The sequence below is a fragment of the Marmota marmota genome, unplaced genomic scaffold, assembly GCF_001458135.2.
Source record: "Marmota marmota marmota unplaced genomic scaffold, marMar, whole genome shotgun sequence".
Classification (NCBI taxonomy): Eukaryota; Metazoa; Chordata; class Mammalia; order Rodentia; family Sciuridae; genus Marmota; species Marmota marmota.
In genome coordinates, this window is record NW_025999895.1 from 3717887 (window position 1) to 3737436 (window position 19550).

General features: G+C 39.8%; 1 protein-coding gene and 1 long non-coding RNA gene across 9 annotated transcripts in view; one reads left to right on the forward strand and one right to left on the reverse strand.

Moving 5' to 3' along the window:
- Tnrc6c (trinucleotide repeat containing adaptor 6C) overlaps window positions 1-19550 on the reverse strand; it is an 86773-nt gene that overhangs the window by 64994 nt on the left and 2229 nt on the right. For 7 of the 8 annotated variants that reach the window (XM_048797738.1, XM_048797733.1, XM_048797724.1 and 4 more), the window contains exon 2: window positions 15611-15710. In XM_048797738.1, coding sequence (XP_048653695.1) covers window positions 15611-15710 — 100 coding nt within the window. Of the gene's footprint in view, window positions 1-14786; window positions 14809-15610; window positions 15711-19550 lie in introns of those variants that run through there. The other variant, XM_015504125.2, reaches the window with a different exon arrangement.
- Window positions 2118-18895, forward strand: LOC125614871. Its single transcript, XR_007345446.1, has 3 exons — window positions 2118-2222; window positions 11324-11334; window positions 18870-18895. It is a non-coding gene; the product is annotated as an uncharacterized LOC125614871 (long non-coding RNA).

A 19550-nucleotide genomic window follows, 5' to 3' on the forward strand; every position in this document is an offset into this window, starting at 1 on the left:
TTTTTTTTTTTTTTTTTTTTTTGGTGAGATGGGGTCTTGTTATGTTGCTCAGGCTGGTGCTGAACTCTCCTGGGCTCAAATGATCCTCCAGCCTCAGCCTCCCAAATAGCTAGGATTAGAGGTGTGCGCCATAGCACCCAGCCTAAACAGAATTTCTTTTCTGTTTTCTTCTTTGTAGTGCTAGGGATTAAAACCAGGACCTTGCACATGCTAAAAATGCACTCTACCACTCAGCTTCCTTTTAGGCCCTCATATTATAATTTCTGTTAGACACTGTTGCTCCAGAAATGATAGCTGGAATTTTTTTTTTTTTTCTTTTGGTACTGGGGATTGAACCCATGGAAGTTCTACCACCGAGTTGCATCTCTTTTTATTTTTTTATTTTGAGACAGTCTCATTAAATTGTCCAGGCTGGCCTTCAACTCAGAATCCCTCCTGTGTCTGAGATTATAGGAGAGCGATACCATGCCTGGCAGCAAGGTCTTCTTGAAAGAGATCAATTAAGCTAGTTTCTTAGAAATATGTTATATTTAAATAATTCTGTTTTTCTAAAGGTTGCAACTGAAGCAGAGACTCAGAATACAGCAGCTGTGAATAATCACACTGTGTAAGGTGAGAGGTTTTTCCCTTACAGCTCTACATGCCACACCAAGCACTGCATATTGTCTCACAAAGAGAAGAATATCATTTGTTAAATTAACAAAAAGACCAAGGGCCCCTGGAGCACAACACAAGCCCAGTATGCCGAGTCTCCCTCTTACCACCTCATAGTGTCTCCAGCTGCCCGAGTGCCAGGGCTCCAGGCTGGGAGTACAGAGGTCCTCTTGGGCCCTGAGGAAAGGGAACAGACCTCTCACACAGCAAAGCAGTGAGCAGGAACCATGAATCCTGACCTGGTTGAGCTGTACTTTTGGGGTCTCTTCTTCTTCTTCTTCTTCTTTTTTATGTCTATTTTTTAGTTGGAGTTGGACACAGTACCTTTATTTTATTTATTTATTTTTATGTGGTGCTGAGGATTAAACCCAAGGGCCTCATACATGCTAGGTGAGCACTCTACCACTGAGCCACAACCCCACCCCCTTCTGGGGGTCTCTTCTAGGTGATGAAGTTATATACCTGCTGTAATTTAAGCCAGTACTTTTCAGACCTTTGAAACTAGAAGCCACCTAGCACATCTCAAATGAAAAGTGAAGCATCTCAAAATTTGGGTCTATTCTCATAATGCAGATAAATCAAATGAGTGATTTTGGATTAGACACATACTCTTTCTGGATCCAAATTTCTGAATCTATCCCTGCCCAAATAAATAAGATAACCTATAATAAAATTTAAAAACAAGAAGAAATGGGGTATCCAAGCAATCCTAATGTTTCTCTTCTTCACACAAACCTGGATCTAAAGCCATGCTTCAATGTAACTATCTTTCTACACATCAGTGTTTCCATGCAGCAAAACACAGCAAAGCTGTGGGAATCAGTTTAACTTGACTGGGTTTATGGATGGTCAACAATCATTTGTTTTACTTAGTAAAAATTAGGGGATGGGGTTGTGGCTCAGTGGTAGAGTGCTCGCCTAGCATGCACGAGGCACTGGATTCGATCCTCAGCACCATATAAATGTAAAATAAAGATACTGTGTCCACCTAAAACTTAAAAATGAATAAATATTTAAAACAATAAAAATTAAGATCAAAACCATTTACTAACTAAAGAGTTCAAAAAGTTTCAGAGAGCTGGAAGTTTTGTTTAGTCTGCTTTGCCTAAGTTTTTACTTTTTTTTTTTTTTTTAAATGAGGGCAATACCTGCTGGTAAAAAAAAAAAAAAAGGCAGGTATTAACTCTTTATTTTAAGAATATTTTGCTTTCAGCTAAAATTTTCAGGTACATTGTCATAATAAGGCCAAATAGTCTATATTATAAACTGCTACTGATTTTCCAAAACCCCAGATGACAGCATGGACAGGAAGTCCAGACTGTCCCTGTGGGGCTCTGGTGGACTTCATTTAGGAGCTCCTTTTCAAACTTGTACACATCATCTCTAAAAGACCACAGGAGAGGGCCTCACTGATTCCTGCCCCTCTAGTAGTTACTTTGCAGCCTCCCCAACTGCTGGTCACAGTCCAACCTTTCTCCTTCCCAGCATTTGCCTGAACTGAGCTTTATGGTGTCACTTTGATACCACGAGTAGCATCCGAGGCTCCTGACTTTTCTTCCCGTGATCGGGTATCATGCTCCTGTACATTTAGCCCAGCCTTCACTCTGGTTTCCCAACTGCTTGGCCCTGCCACAGGGAAGGCATGACTGTCTACTTATTCCATAATAAGCCCCAATACAGTGAAGAATTCTCTTTAATCTAATGTGGACTGCCCAAATCCCTCTACTGTATTTGTCTAAAACATTATAGGATATCCTATACTCTTTGAAATTCAGATACCCCAGCTCCCTCCCTCTTTCAATCTAGGCCCTTGTCTTCTGTCTGGTTTACTGAGGTAGGTACTCATTTACTCCTTCATTCAACAAACAGCAAAACTGTACCCAGCTGCTGGGGATCGGCCTGTGAGTACACCCTGGCAGGCTAGTTGGCTGTGCGTGCAGCTGTAAAGACCAGGCTGATGCTGCAGCAGGCACCGTGCCTGGAAGCAACAGGCAGCAGGGCTCCCGACTCTCTTCCCAGGTCTCAGCTCCTCAGCTCCTGTTGGGGGAGTTGTTTCTGGAGACTGCTCAGTCCTCCTCAACCCTTTCCATGATTTCATAGGCACTTCATCCCCTGTCCTCAGTCTGTTTCTGTTTTAAGTAGTTAAGTAGTAAGCAGGACACTTGAGTCTTTTCAACAACACTATGGCCTCTGGTGTGGGCAAGACATGCAAATGCTTCCTTCTGATGGAAGTATCTCAAAGGCAACTCGAGTTACAATCTCCTGGGCCACCCTTAGTTGCCTCAAGTACACTGACAGGGTAAAGTGGTATGTTTTAAAAGTTGCTTTTTATAGGTAAATGCTGACCTACAGGGATGTTTTAATCCACACATTTTAGCACATCTTATTTCTAGAATCTAGATGTACTTTACATGACTGAATACATTTAACATGGTTTCCTAATTCATCCTCCAACTCCACCAGAAAGACATTTAATCAACAATATGATAAATACATTTTTTGGTTTTCATCTACAGTTCCTGGCTCATAACTCTCATAGATAGCCCTTGTTACGTCCTTAGTGACTAGAACAACAAGCATATCTTTGTTTTTAAATATATATATTTTAGTTGTAGTTGAACACAATAACTTTATTTATTTATATGTGGTGCTGGGGATCCAACCCAGAGCCTGGCATGTGCTAGGCGAGTGCTCTACCACTGAGCCACAACCCTAGCGCCCCGCACACCCCCCGGCAAATCTTCTGTTAAAGTGTCTGGCCTGTTGTCCTTGGTTCCCAAAGCAGCTCAGAAACAGTTGTAGAGTGCTAAGGTAGAAGACAATCTCCTGCTTCAGTGGCCGGGCTGCCTCTGGCCTCAGGGAGCACAACCTCTCCCTCTCTGCCTCCTTCTGCTCTCCTTCCGCCTGCTCCTTGTTCTCCTCCAGGCAGGCCACAGAAACCAGAATTCCTCTTTCCCAAGGTGGCTCACAGAAGCTAAAGAGACTTCATCTTCTCCGCCTTTCTGTCTTAGAGCTGGTCACACAGAATTCTCTGTCCTGCCTTGTCGGATAGTAGCAGATCCCAAGACTCCCCGTTTCGGAGGGGGTCCTTCCTTAGACTCAAGAGGAAGGAATGTGAGGGGGCAAGAAGAGTCTGCACACACAGGCCTCACTGGGTTTCCCTGCTGACCTATTAGCCCTGGTGTCCTGTCACCTTCCACACAGTCATCAGTGCCCCAATCATGCCTGAGCCTCTACAAAACCCCAGAAGGCCAGGATTTGGGGAGCTTCTGCAGGAAGCTGAACAAGAATACATCACCTGCAGGAGGGTGGGGCGCTCGGGATCCTTCCAGACCTTATCGTGTTCACCTCAACTGGCTGCTTATTCGAACCATTTAAAATACCCAACATAATAAACCAGTAAACTTGCTTGAGTTCTGAGAGCAGCTCCAGCAAATCAATCAAGATTAAAGAGGGATTATGGGAGCTCCAAATTGTAACTGGTCACTGGGAAGTTCAGAAGGTCCCGACTTGTGCCCGGGTCTGAAGTGGGGCAGAGCTCTCAACCTTTGGGGTCTTACATTGTCCCAGAACTGAAGTGAACTGGAGGACTTGCAGCTGGTGACCACTGCAGAATTGCTTGCTTGCTTGCTGCTGTGGGGAGAAACCTCCAAAACCTTTTGGGATCATAGAAACCATTTGTGTTGAGCATATAGTAGGAGAAACTGAGTTTGTATTCATCTTTTTACACAGATAGCATCTCAGAATTTCAGAAACAAGTTTTTGTATGATACAGCAAAGAAACTTCTCTCATGCATAGGTACTACACAATGACAAAAAAAAAAAAATACTAAAATATCATGCATTAGAATTGCAAGTTTGAGGCCAGCCTCAGTATCTTAAGGAAGCCCTAAGCTACCTGGCAAGACCCTGTCTCAAAATAAAAAAATAAAAATAGGCTGGGAATGTACTCAGTGGTTGACTGTCCCTGGGTTCAGTCCCTCGTACCAAAACAAAACAGAATATATATTCAAAGATTCAGAGTTTTATTTATTTTTTTTAAAGATAGAGAGATATGAGAGAGAGAGAGAATATTTTAATATTTTATTTTTTTTTAGTTTTCGGCGGACACAACGTCTTTGTTTGTATGTGGTGCTGAGGATCGAACCTGGGCCGCACGCATGCCGGGCGAGCACGCTACTGCTTGAGCCACATCCCCAGCCCAAGATTCAGAGTTTTAAAAAACATTTTACATTTAAATTTGCTCAAATATATATGATTAATGTTTGCAAGTGTGACTATATGACAGAAGTATTCTCATATGCTAAAATAATCAGATTCCAAGAAATGTTTTCATGATTACAATTTCTCCTGAAACCTATACAGCAACTCACATTGTGGGAGAAGTAGGAGACAGCTCTGAGTAAAGAGGGTCCATCTGTTGTGTTTATCAGCAATACCAGTGGGATTCAAAGCGCTGGCCTTCTGTTTGTTCAGTTGACAGCTTCTGGCTCGTCTATCACCATGGTAACATTTGGAGCCCAATTCAAAATGAGCACAAACCCATTAACAACAAACTACATTAACTAAGTGTCTATTTTGCCAATGAGAAATGCTATTTAGAGGTATTTTCTATTCTAATGTATTATGGCGATCTCTAAGAGGTATTAAAATTAAATTAATGCTACGCTTAATATTTCAGATCAGATAACATCAATGTTAAAAGAAAGTAAGACTATTTTAGTAATGACTACTAACAGTATGACTCATTTAATTAAAAGGTTACTTTGGCCCTTGAATTCTTCTACTCTAAGAAAATGTAATATTTATGGTATAGGCAAGTATTTCTGAATTCTTTTTAAATAATAGCAGGCTGATTTAGAAGACCTAACTAGAAAATGTTAGTAACAGCATCTGTTAAAGTCACCTACCAATACAGCATTAAAACATACTGCTCCCAAAGCAACTTAGGGAGACCCTGTCTCAAAAGAAAATATAAAAGGGGTTGGGGACATGGCTTAGTGCTTAAGTGTCCCTAGGTTCAATCCCCAATATCAAAAACAATCAAAAAATGTACTGGCTTTTCTACAATCTTTCTTGTATCTAATTTCAATTGAAACACTCCCCATACAAGAGAGGCAACACACTGGACCAGACATTGGGGTGATGAAAGTCCATCAAACATGCAGCGGGCCATTCTTCCAACCCCTCCTGACCTCCTCTCCTAAATTACCCTGAACTGACCGAGTTCTCAGCAGACAGCAAATCCTACAGCTCAAAAAACACAATGTTAAATGGAATCATGTCTCAAGGGTGTTCTAGGACATGAATATTTTCTTCTCTGGAACTTAGTGTGTTTTCTTTAATATATTAAATTGATACATTTCGAAGTATTAATCCTAGCATATTCCCCCCCAAAGAGTGCAGAGTCCTGCAGTCTGCCAGAAGGGGGCACCCACGTCAAAGCACTGAAATACCAGTGGGAAGACTGGTGAGGGAGAAGGAAAACTGACCCTGTTGCAAGTGGGTTGAAAAGCCTTCCTATTCTCTAACACCTCTGCTGTGTGGCAGCACATGGGGTGTCACCTGCCCTGCCAGCCTTTTGTTTGCCTAGCCCCTGGAAAATGCTACACTCCTCCAGCCTTTGAGGCCTGCAAAAGCTTGTTCCTCTGTAGGTGGAGGTCCTTATCTACCTCTTTCCTTTCCCGGGTTTACCAGTGTTCTGGTCACTGTTTAGATATCTTAGTCAGCATTACCTATAGATGCCATCTGTAATTCTCAGGTCCTCTGATCTTATGCTCTCATTCTACCAAGTTCCCTTCCTGCACAGTGGCCATGGCAGCTGGCAATGATACAGGTAGCGCTGTGACTTATATCTATTCCCTATAAAACTCTAAGACCCACAGGATGGAAAGCATATATATTTTTAAATAATTTTCTCCCCATAGCAACCAGCACATTATCAAGCAAATAGCAGGTGTTCAATAAATATCTGCTGCATAACAGTAAAGACAGAACCAGAAACTAATCTATATTAGCCTTCCCCTTTCACCTGCAGCCTGCACTATGCATTGTTCTAATTGTACCCACACCCACTGCCTTCTGCCCCTCCCCACTAAATCAGTTTAGTTCAGTTTTAACCCTGGACATGCCAGTGGGTTTTCTAAAATATACATCTCATGATGTCCTTCTCCCACTTGGAACACTTCAATGGCTTTCTTTGGTTTAGAAAATCACATCTGAATTCCCTAGTTTCAACTCCTTTTCTGAGTCGGATAGGCTGTTGAAAGCTCAATTCTAATGGCCCGATGGCTGGGCTTGGGATGACCTGGAAAAGGTGTGTCTCTTTTTCCTTGCTTTCTTAGCAAACTCAAGGCACAACTGGGTAAGTGGCCAGCTCTAGCATGCATTTATCTCACTCTTGTCAGTATTTTCCTTTCCCATTCTCTCATTTATTTTTACTTATTTAAAAATATTTTTTAGTTGTTGATGGACCTTTATTTTATTTATTTATATGTGGTGCTGAGAATCCAACCCAGGGCTTCACACATGCTAGGCAAGCACTCTACCTCTGAGCCACAACCCCAGCCCCTCTCATTTATTTTTAAAAGTAGGTAATTATGTTTTATACAGATATAAACATTTAATGAAAAGATGAGCATTTAAATTTTTTCAGATAGAAGGTGTGGGATAAATAAATTGCAGCACCCAGAAACTGAACTGCATTCACTTGCACGCGCGCGCGAACAAGCACACATGGACGCGCGTGCGCACACACACACACACATATTTTTTTCCCTACTAAAATCTCTCTTTAAAAACAGGAAACTTATCTTTGCTGACCAGTAGGTATTTATTAACTGTTTAATGAATGAACTAACCAGCCAACCAGCCAACTCTAGATAACCAACACATTGCAATTTTTGGTGTGCTAAAACCTAGATGAACCATCATATTTAAAAGTGCATGTTTCTTGATATTATCACATGACAAGTGCCTGCCCACTCAGAAAGAGAGGGAAGGACTATGCCAAGCCATGTGGTGTGGCATCTCTCTGCCCAACTCCAGAGGCCAGTTGAGTGTCACAAATCGATTTGGAAGAAGAAAATAAATAACTCAATAAAGACAGGCAAACTTTACTAAAGAAGTTATGCAGATGACAAATAAGCATATAAAAATTACGTTCAATACCATTAGTCATTAAGAAAATTGGGGTCTGGGGTTGTGGCTCAGTGGCAGAGTGCTTGCCTAGCATGTGTGAGGCACTGGGTTCGATCCTCAGCAGCACATACAAATAAATAGTTATTGTGTCCATGTACAACTAAAAATATTTTAAAAAGAAAATGCAAATTAAAGTCTTAATAAGATACCCCACAAATCTATTAGAATGAGTGAAATTATACTCTGTGTTGTGAAGTACAACTGTGAAATAAATAGTATTATTACTGGAAAACAGTTTTGCAGTTTTTTGGTAAATTAAACATACACCTATCATAACAGGTGCTACACTGACTGTGGCAATGGTTCCACAGGTGTATCAATGCCAACGTGTGTTAATCTGTATTACTTAACCATGTGTACGATAGCCAATAATGACTCAATAAAGCAGTTTTAAAAAAAGAAGAAGCCAGGGTTGAGGTTGTGGCTCAGCGGTAGAGCGCTCACCTAGCATGTGTGAGGCTCTGGGCTCGATCCTCAGCACCACATATAAATACATAAATAAAATAAAGGTATTGTGTCCTACTACAACTTAAAAAAAAAATTACACACACACACACACACACACATATAAATAAAGAAGCATCAGCCAACCTAGGTTAACAAGGGCCTATTTCTCAGAATGCAGGCTGTCAGTTTTTTTCTGTTTAGAATTATGAACTATAAACTGCCTTTATGTTTAAAGTTTTAGTTTAGGGCTATACTGTACTTTCATGTCATCTGAGACTCAGTGAAGCAATCACAGGAAGACGCTGTGATTGGACTTAGAATGAGGAACCAGAGCATGCTTGCCTGATGCCTGTTGTCACCAGTGTCACTGCCTTTCTTTTAAAATTTAATCAGGAACTTAGGCATTCATGTACCTGTACCTGCCTAGAGTTTGGTGTTTGGCAACACATTTTTATCCTTTTAAATTACCCATCTATTTTAAAACAACTCATCTTAACACTTTTGTTCCCATGAGATAAAATTAATATATTTATTATCTTCCTCTCAAGACTTAACAGCAAATTGATTCCTTTAAAAACAGAAAGACAAATCTAATATTTAGAAACCTAAGATAGCATCCCTTAAATATCCCTCATATAATAAATCTTGACGGGATTTATTATCCATTAATTAATTTATTTTTGGAGGTATCGGGGATTGAACTCAGGGGCACTCAACCACTGAAGCCACATCCTCAGCCCTATTTTGTATTTTATTTAGAGAGAGGGTCCCACTGAGTTGCTCAGCGCCTTGCTATTGAGGCTGGCTTTGTCGTGATCCTCCTTTCTCAATCTCCCAAGCCGCTGGGATTACAGGCATGTGTCACCGCACCTGGCTCTTTCAGCTTATTTAGAAGAATCCTAAGATCTGAAGTTCCTTCTAGAGTGACTAGGTCTACTAGTAACAGGTATATAACACCTGTGTCTCCCATCTTGCTATATGGTGGTAAAAGAAAACCTGCACAATGAGGGTTCTAATTCTTCTGTTACCTAGCTGTCAAACTTTGCACAAATAATTTACCCTCTTTGGATCTCGATTCCTTATCTGAAACAGGAACTGGGTAATCTCCAAGGATCCTTCAAGCTCTAAGATTTTATCAATTTTGTAGACAGGCAAATAAAATGCCACATAAGTACTGACCATGTGGAAGACTTTTAGCTACTGCCTTTAGAAGAAACGTGCACACTCAGATATTTGGTTTAGTTATGTGAATATGAGTGTGAAAACTTGTAAATTCCAGGATTCTGGCCAATTTTACCACTCTATATAACACAGGAAAACATGGATCTGACGCTTTATAAACATTAATTTCTGATTACTGTATTGAGACCCTTAAAAGACAGAGCGAACAGTGATCACTCCCCCCCACAGGAAAGCAGAAGTGCACCTGCTTAGTCAAGAGCAGAATGTAAATGCTCCTCTCTGATAATCTAAATCCTGCTATGAAACCGGGAAGCTTTACACCTCAATTCTTACTATTCTTCATTTATGTACAAGAAGTTCTGTATTTTTAGAATGAGTCTTAATAATAGTACAGCAACCTGCATGTAATTTGTGACTCCAAAAACTTTATCGGTCAATGTGAGGCTATTGAAAGAATATGATTTTAGGTGATTTACACTAACAAAAGCACAGAAAGTTTCTCTTTTTCTTTTTTAGTACTAGGCATGGAAGCCAGGGGCATTTTACCACTAAGCTACATCCCCAGCCCTTTTTATTTTCAGACCTTCACTAAGTCACTGAGGATAGCCCTGAATCTGTGATCCTCTTGCCTCAGCTTCCTGAGCCACTAGGACTACAGGTGTGCATCATGGCACCTGGTGAAAGCACAGAAAGGTTTTTTGAAAATTAACAATTAAAAACTAAACATGGCCAAAATTCAATACCTGATTCCAAAATTTAAATTATACTCCTTCAAGCAAGATTAGAATACTAATTAAATGTATGTCCTCAGCAGTGCTGTAACATACAAGTTAATGGCCTTTCACAGCAGGATTTTATCTGATCTCACACCAATTATGAGAGCACGTAGGATCTGACTAATGCAAACCCAGTGATTGTGTTCAGCTGTTGTTCTTTGGGCACCAATGCAAAATTGACAAGAGATTATTTTCTTTGTGAGCAGCTCACAGGAAGGTTCTCAGATGGCTCAGGGCAGTACTTGAGGGGTTGCACCTGAGGAATATGGACTGGAGGGAAGTAGCAGAGTCCATACAAACCTATATTTATGTTTGTGAATTCATAAGGAAAAATGCATTCAAGGATGGTTGACAAAATGTTAACTGGTAAATATCTCAGGATAGAGGGATTTCAAGTAAACTTTAATTTCTTTTTAGATAATGCTCAAATTATTTTTAACAAAAATTCACTACTTATGTTCTTCATCACAGGAGGAAAAATAAGGAAAGGTTAACTACAACAGCACCACAAGACTAGAGGCAGGAAAAGGAGGAGGGAAGGGATTCCAGAAAAATAAAACATGCTCAGATTTTTCAGGAGTGTAGGACATTCACCTCAGTGATGATCTGCAGGATCAGAGGAGAGGAACAACAGTGAACACAATGTCTGAATGAAAGTCCCCAGAGCTGACGGTGAGTGTGTCCCCTGGCTGCAGGGTAGCATGCAGGGTGTGAACACTGGTGGCATGGTATTTCACACATTGACTCTGCTGCTCTGAACCTTTAAAAGAAAATGGCCTCCACAAAGAAGGCACAGGTCAGGATGTGAAAAGACAGCCAGGGAGAATTTTCTGTTTAGTTGTGAATCTGCAAAGCAGACTTTCTGAAAACCTTGTTTACAAATGTATGGGGTGGGATGGGGTATGCTATATATTAGATTATGTTTTTCAGAAAAAATATGTTTTTAGTATTAGTCTTCAAAGTGAAGCTTCCTAGTTCAAGTTAAATGGTTATAGTGAGATGTGAAAAAATTTTAATATGCTATTGAAGATTGATCTACCAAGATAGTTAAAATTCGATAGGAGAAGACACATGTGTGTACATAATACACTCTAAAAAGTTCTCTGAAAATGTTTAAAATAAATCAAAATTTAAGGGCTGGAGTTGTAGCTCAATGGTAGAGCATTTGCCGAGTATGTGTGAGGCACTGGGTTCAATCCTCAGCACACATAAAAAAAAATAAATAAAATATAAAAAGGCATTGTGCCTATCTACAACTAAAAAAATATTTTGAAAAAATCAAAACTTAAAAGAGATCAAATGGGCAGGGCCTGGGTTCAATTCTCAGCACCACATAAAAAATAAAGGCATTGTGTTGTGTCCATCTACACCTAAAAAATAAATATTAAAAAAAAAAGAGATCAAGTTTCAGTTATGGAGAAAATTAAGTCAAATGCAATGAATGCCAAGTAACAGTCACTGCTTTCCTAATGCTACTAGCTGAAAGGTTTTCTTTGAGACACTCACACAACCTAGGCAAGCGCTCTAACATTTGAGCTACAGCCCTAGCCCTGAACAATGTATAATACTGCAGAACAAGAAAATCAGTAATTGATTTGATGAAGTTTGATGTAATTATCAAGACCAAAACAATTTAACCTTATCCAAAAAAACTGATTTGGCACATTACACATTCTCCTTTATAGGTACAGCTTCTCTCTTGAGTATTCAATTCCTGAACTCATTCAATATTAAACTCTTCCTACATTCAAATGACTTGGGCCCTGGACTTCAGAGTGTTGCCTGGAATACAGCAAGGTCTCCCTGCTCCTGGTGATTCTTTCAGGCAGGCTACCTTGGCCCTGGAGCAAAGTGTACCTAATAACTAACTCAAGCTCTGCCAATTGCTGACTGTGTCCTTGGTCAGCTCTTGGCCTCTGAGCATCCTCCTTGCCACAGGCAATGCAGGGTGAGTGTTTGTTGTGTGTTTTTCCTGCAGGCTGTATGGCAGAAGATTCTGGGGACATCAGCCACCATTTACTTGCTCTGCAGTCACTGGGACACACAGCAAACTTCCAGTCATTTGTCCTTTGGAGAGAATGCACTAACAATGCAAAATACTAAATGTAAGGGCCCACTACAGCATCTAGCATGAAAGGAGTTTCTGAGTGAGGGTGCTGGGAGGTAAGAAGGAGCAGGCAAATGGAGCCCTTGCCCTATGGACTATAGGCTAGAACAGGGGACACAGACAGGAATGCTGGCTTGAAGCAGATCAACCTCATGTTTGAGCAGAGATGCTACTATAACAACCTCACAGGATTGTGAGGTTGTGGCTCAGTGGTACATGAGCGCTTGCCTAGCACATGTGAGGCATTGGGTTTGATCTTTAGCACCACATAAAAGTACACAAATAAGGGCTGGGGATGTGGCTCAAGTGGTAGCGCGCTCACCTGGCATGCGCGCGGCGCTGGGTTCAATCCTCAGCACCACATACAAATAAAGATGTGTCTGCCGAAAACTAAACAATAAATATTAAAAAATTCTCTCTCTCTTAAAAAAAAACACAAATAAAATAAAGGCATTGTGTTCATCTACAACAACAATAAAACAAACAAGAAAACAACCTCACTGGTTCAGTTGAGCCAAATCTGCGTTATCTGACATTAGGGTCCAGTCAGAAAGTCAGAACCTTCAACTTGTAGCAGCCAATTTTGATTTGGCCTGGTAATAATGGAGAATCAAAGTAAATTTGAACCTAATACTGCTAATACTCTTTAGTGAATTACCTAGTAGTAGCACTGTTAAAATTCTTTACAGCCAAAAAGCATTTTTTTAATTTAGCAGGATGTGAATAATAATTACTATGAACCATTCTAAAGCTAGTTAGTAGTTACTGATAATCTATACCAAAGGAACAGTATTTTAGAGAAAATAAAAACCCCAGTAGAATGTGGAGTCAGCAATGAAAATATTCATCAGCACAGCAATAGAAAATATTAACTCTGTGTAAAGTGGCAGGCCAACTGTAATTCACGATTACTATACATAAATAAGCAATCTGTTACTATCTGAGGAAAAACAATTCCAATGACAGTGAAAACAGAATACAGCTAGGATTTAAGCAGAATGTAAAAATTTCTCAATGTTAAAAAAAGCAAATGAATGATTCAGAAAAATAATTCTGTATTTTAAGTGACAATTATTAAAATGAAACCATTGTTTCTTATTTCAGATCGTAAGTTCAAATACAACTAAAGTACCAACCCTTTTGAGCCCTTCTGAAATTCACAGTGCTTCTAAGAGTAGAAGAAAGAAAAATGTCTTTTTTACTTTGCTGCCTTTTAGTATTCATTTTATGTTAAATTCATCTTTTAATACGACTCTATTTTAAGGCACAGAGGCTGAGTGCACCAGGGTCAGATGCCCTGGGCTCCCTCAGTCCTATCTTTACAACTGTCAATCAAGAACAAGCCACTTAACTCACCAGGAGCATCATCTGTAAATGAATTCCTGTCCTGCTCAATTATAAAGTTCAATGAGATAACATACATAACCTTTTCTTTGAAAACAATAAAATGCCAAACTGAAGTAGAGTGGATTGGTAGTGACAGCAGCTTGAGCGAGCATGCTCATAAGAATATCTCAGTGCATGTGTCTGTACATACAACTGTGTACATGTGATGGTCCAACAGAAAATAAGAACTTAAGAATGACAACAATTAGAGACATCCTTTACTGAGCACCAACTATACATGAGGCATTGAGCTATTTTCTTGCATGATTCCATTTTGTCATTACAACAGCTTCATGAGGCAATTCATTACCTTTCGCATTTTAAATATGAGATACCCGAGATTTAAAGAAGGAAAGTCACTTGCCCAAAATGAAACAGAGCTGGTGTATATGACCCAAGTGTATGCCCTTAACCACAGGAAATCACCTAAACACATCAAGCATGAAATGAAGAGGCTGAAAGTGTGGCTTGCTTGTGTTCATTCTAAATTTCCAACACAACCCCAGGGATGCTGGAGCTTCGCTGAGAACTGTGTGTGTTTCCAACATCCCTTAAGACAACAGCAAGCAAGCAAGCTCAGGACTTAAGAGGACACAAAAGAAACCTCTTCTGTATCAGTAAGAAAGACAAAATACAAAAAGGTTACACCTACAAAGAATAGCTGGCAATGAGGAACTGGAAGCTTTTTTAAAAATTCAGATATCTTTGGTTGTTCTTATTTCAACTCAGTCAACTCAATCAGTTTGATCCTTATTTGGTGCAAATAAACCAAAATAAATTTAAAAAGCATTGTGTAGAAAGCTAATGTAACATTCTTAAGGCATTTTTAGATTAATCAAATGCCAATGAGATGCAGATGTAAAACCAGTGATAAATGAAGAATTTCACAATGAATAATAAAAAAGTAGAATCACAGACAGGCTTATATCCTTTGTTTTTTAGACATCAATTAAAAATTTTTAAAAATCACCCTCATCATAAAAAGTTTAGTACCACCATAAAAAGCCCCTCCCCCTCAATATAAACAAACTTACCTTTGGTTTTTTGATCAGCAGCCTGGAAAAAAAACAAAAAAAAAAAACCAGAAACTCTTTAGGAACAATAGTGTGTAGAATGTGTGCATATATAAAAGTTTATCAACAGAATTTTAGTATTGGAAATTTTAAAAGCAAGTTTTTGTCCAGTTAATTTATTATAATTCATTACAGGGAAAAAAATATGTATTTGTCTACATTGATTACATCCCAGTATTAACCTAAAGGCAAAAAAAAAAAAAACAAACCCAAAAACAAACCCCCAAAAAACTATATGGAAGCTCCTTGAACTCTATATTTTAAAACAGTCTAAAAGGCATATGGTTTTAAACTATAAGATACATGGGCAAGAATGAAGACAAATGGTATACTTTGTATTTTAAATGCCATGAAATTCAAGTACAACTTTAATGTTTACAGCAGAATTTTTGATTTTTAGTATTTATTAAATATTTACTAATATTTAGGATTTATAAAAGAACATATTCCAAAACTGCAAAAAGTATTTCTAGCTTTTCTAATAAGATTAAGTTTCATGGCCCTTTCCTCATTGCCTAGAGATGGCTGTTCTGGACAGTTCTCTTTATCACAAACAACTAAAATCAAACTTTTTGAAACACAGCTCTGATTTTTTTTTAAAGAGACTTGTGCAGCTGTCACTCTGTGTGTATTCCACTAGCACGATATCTACTACTTGCTGGTTACAGATTTAGCAGATTGACTTAAAGTAGTAGTAGGATGAAACTTGGCACTAGAATGGCTATGACAATGCGAACGAGACACAATGATCACAGAGACAATGAAGTTAGTAACTCTGGCCAAACCTTTTTCTGAGCACCTTCCTTCTTTTTCTTTTCTTCCTGCTTTTTCTTTTTCTTTTCTTCCATCAAATGCTCCTCTTCTCGTGTTTCTTGTTCTTTCTCCCTGTCAAAAATAAAAAGAAGTGGTATTAGTATAATGGCTATTTTAAAATTAAAAAGTGGAAAAAGCATTAACTGCAGAAAGTTTAAGCCAGGCACATATGGGTAAAAGGAGGCCACTTACAGAGATCATCAGAAATGGACATTTATTCTGTATTGCTAGGTGTACTTTTCTACTACAACAAGCTGTCTTATCTTTTTACTGGCTTAGTTGTCTCTTTCATTCAGTCCACATTTACTGGGCACCAAACTACCACCAAACATTGTATTGGGAATGTGGGTACAACATGGAGTCTCTTCCCTGTAGCCCCACACCAATGTTTCTCAAAGTGTTGCCTCTGGGATCACCATCATCATAATCAGTGGATTCCTAGGTTCCACCCTGGCTCAACATACCAAAATCTCTGGAAGTGATTCTCAGCATACTATAATTATGTGCTTGTTTGATAAACCAACTGTTTTCTTAAACAGGTCTCATATGGCATGGTAAGTTATTGTAAAGATACATGGGTATGCAGCATAGAGGAACACACCTGGAAGAAGTCACAGCAGCCTAGGAGCTAGGCTGCAAAGCTGAAAGGAATTGGCTGGCGTAGGATGGTGTCAGTGGCCAACAGATTGCTGTCAGCTCCAAATTCACCCTTCAACACCTGGCTGCGATAGCTAACAGAGCTGCTTGAAGCATTGCCCTTTCAGTGAGCACAAAGTAGAGTTTTCTTAGTAGAGGGTACTTGAGGGACACTGACCAGCATGTGGATATGAGGTCACTGGCGATGGTTCCAGACCTGGGCCCTGGCACAGGCAGCCCCTCAATAACCCTACAACTCTGGCATAATCTACAGTCACTTTCCCATGACCTATTCAATACAGACATAGTGCTCCAAGCCTCTTGCTGCTAACCCACCCCAGATTTGTCTCTGGTGGTCTTCCCAATAGTATGGTCCCTACCGACTACAACACACTGTACCTCAGGCCTGCTGCACCAATACCCTACATCTCTGTCACATGCCCAGGCATCAGCTTGTCCCAGAGCAATTAAACAAGTTAACACACCTCAAAAGAAAATGCTCTCTCTCTATGGCTACACACCTATCTTAAAACCACCACCACCACAAGTGGGAGCACACCATCCCCATTATTTTGTTTTCACTTACTAATCCACTCCAAAATGTGTGGGGAGGCTCGGCTCTCTCCCATCTCTACATGGTATGCACAGCTTGTGATTTCTTAAGGTACCAATTTGAGAGGGTAACAGCTTAGTTCCTGTAATATGGCCATGGATTTGGCTCCTCCATCACCCTCGTCACTACTTTCAATTAAATCAATAAACGGCATTTGCTTTATAAGAATATATAAATGTTGGCTGCGGAGCTATGCAATACACTGTGACCACTTTTTAGTTTGTGGAGCTGGTTTAGAGTTCCTAATTGTCTCTGCCCCCCCCCCCAAGTTGTTTTTGATTTTATATTCTTTCCCCTGCTGAGTTTAAAATATGGCCCTCTAAAATCCCAATTCTAGAGCCTTCCACTCTGCTCTGTCTGGGTTGGGGGCACCCCTTGTGAGAGAGAACAACCTATTGTTGAACCCCTGTAAATTTTTAAAAATCATATTAAAATATACACAATATTCCCTTTTAAGTATTTTTAAGTTCACAGTTCAGTAGTGCTCTGTTTACACTCTTGGACAGAAGTCCACCTTGCAATGCTGAAACTATCCCTACCAAAACACCTCCACTTCCCCATCTCTCAGCTTTGGGCAACCTCCCTTCTACTTTCTCTGCGAATCTGACTATACTACATACCTCATTTGGTTTTGATCTACATTTCCCGTGACTTCTCACAGCTGCTGGCCATGTGTATGGTTTTCTGGAATCTCTTGATCTTGTCACAATTTTACCTATTCTTTTGCCTTGAACTTGCCAGGTTCTGGAACTTCAGGATGATATACCTGCACATTTTTTCTGCCCTTATTTTTGCTTAGCATTAGGCAGATGCTTTCAACAAAGACACACTTCCTTCAGCTATTTTCTTGAGAACATCTTCTTTGGGTTACCTAAATAACATACTGAACCTTTTGGATCAATAATAATTAACCTTTTATGTTATACTTTTTTGCTACTATTACTATTTCCTGGGCTCTTGGCTCAACTGCATCTTCCAAACCATCTACTGAGTTTGTTTCATGTCATTTAAATTTTTTAGTAACTTTTTCTCTCTTGAATGTTCCTTTAACACAGCACCTTCCACACTCTTGTTTTCTGGATGAGAACCACCTCTATTCCAGCTGTGAACATGAATCAGGGTTTTTCTGAAGGGCTTCTGCATTTCCTACAACTGTCTGTTTTCTTCCTTTGGAGACTTCTTCCTCTGGGCTCTGACAGGAGAGCATTTCCTTAGTTGTCTAGTAATCCCTGCTTGACCATTCAGGCCTGAATGTGAAGCAACAAAAAAAACAATCCAGGGATTTGTGTGCATGAGTAGACTTGTTTCATGGTAGGCTTTGCTTTAGAGAACAGACAAGGTGCTGGCTATTTTGCCAGAGCAGTCTCAAGTGCCAAAATATGACATTTTCCCTGGTAACCAGGGCACTTTATCTAGTATTAGTGACCATCCAGATTACTCCACTGCTGGAATTTTTGATCCCACTTTCCAACATTTGGATGTGACTTTTATTCTATTCCCATTTCCTTCTAAATTGTTTTCATCAATTACTTTCCTAGAGAGCCTAAACCTCAGGACCATCCCTTATGGCCACTAGTTCAATCTCACAGGAATGAGTGGAGGGAGGGAATGATTCATTTAACAAGTGTTTTCTGGGCAATGGCTTTACAAGTGCTCTGGAGTTACAACCATGAAAAAGGCAATGTATACATACACCCAAGGACACTCACATAAATGGTGCAAGTGCAGCAAATGATCAAGGCCACTGCAGAGATGTGTGTCTGTGGGTCAGCACATGGCAAGATGAGCAACTGGGCTTCCTCTCACAGGATCTTTCTGGAGAGGGAGGAGACATTATATCCTAGCTCTAACTGAAAGCATGAGCTTCCTCTGTCCTTGGGCTATGAGTGCTTTGTTGGCAGGATTCTGTTCTGTCTCTGTGGCACCAAGAAAAACCTGTTACCATTCAGGGCATTTGTTACTAGTGTCTGGGAAGATCTCAGCTGAAGTCCACACAGGACAAAATCTCAACGCAAACTTTCTTTTCAAGACACCAACTTTATTTTCTGATATGATCATGTATACCTAGAATTACATTTACATATACATGATTTAATGTAAATTTATAAATGTAATTTTTTTCTTTATTTGGGGGTACTGGGGATCGAACTCAGGGGCACTTGACCACTGAGCCCAATCTCCAGCCGTATTTGATATTTATTTAGAGACAGGGTCTCATTGAGTTGCTTAGCATCTATCTCACTTTTGCTGAGGGTAGCTTTAAAACTCACGATCCTCCTGTCTCAGTCTCCTGAGCCACTAGGATTATAGGTATGTGCCACTGTGCTTGGCATTTTTTTCCCCCCTCAGGAAAATATTTGCTTTTCTGTTTGATTTTCTTGGTATCCCTTTACCCAATTCTCATGTCTCTCCACATCCACATCAACTGTCCACTGTTACATGACCACCAGATAACCTGTGTTAACCAATCAGTTCAGATACACCTGTTTCTGTCCAAGCTTATGTAATGATATGAAAATACATATACATTTTTACAAGGGGTGTTATTTGATTATTGTTTTGCAAAACTGGGATAATGCTATATAAGCTTTTTTGCATCTTGCTTTTCTCATTCAATATATTTGGGTGAGGGAATCTCCCTCCCACCCTGCAACTGACAGATC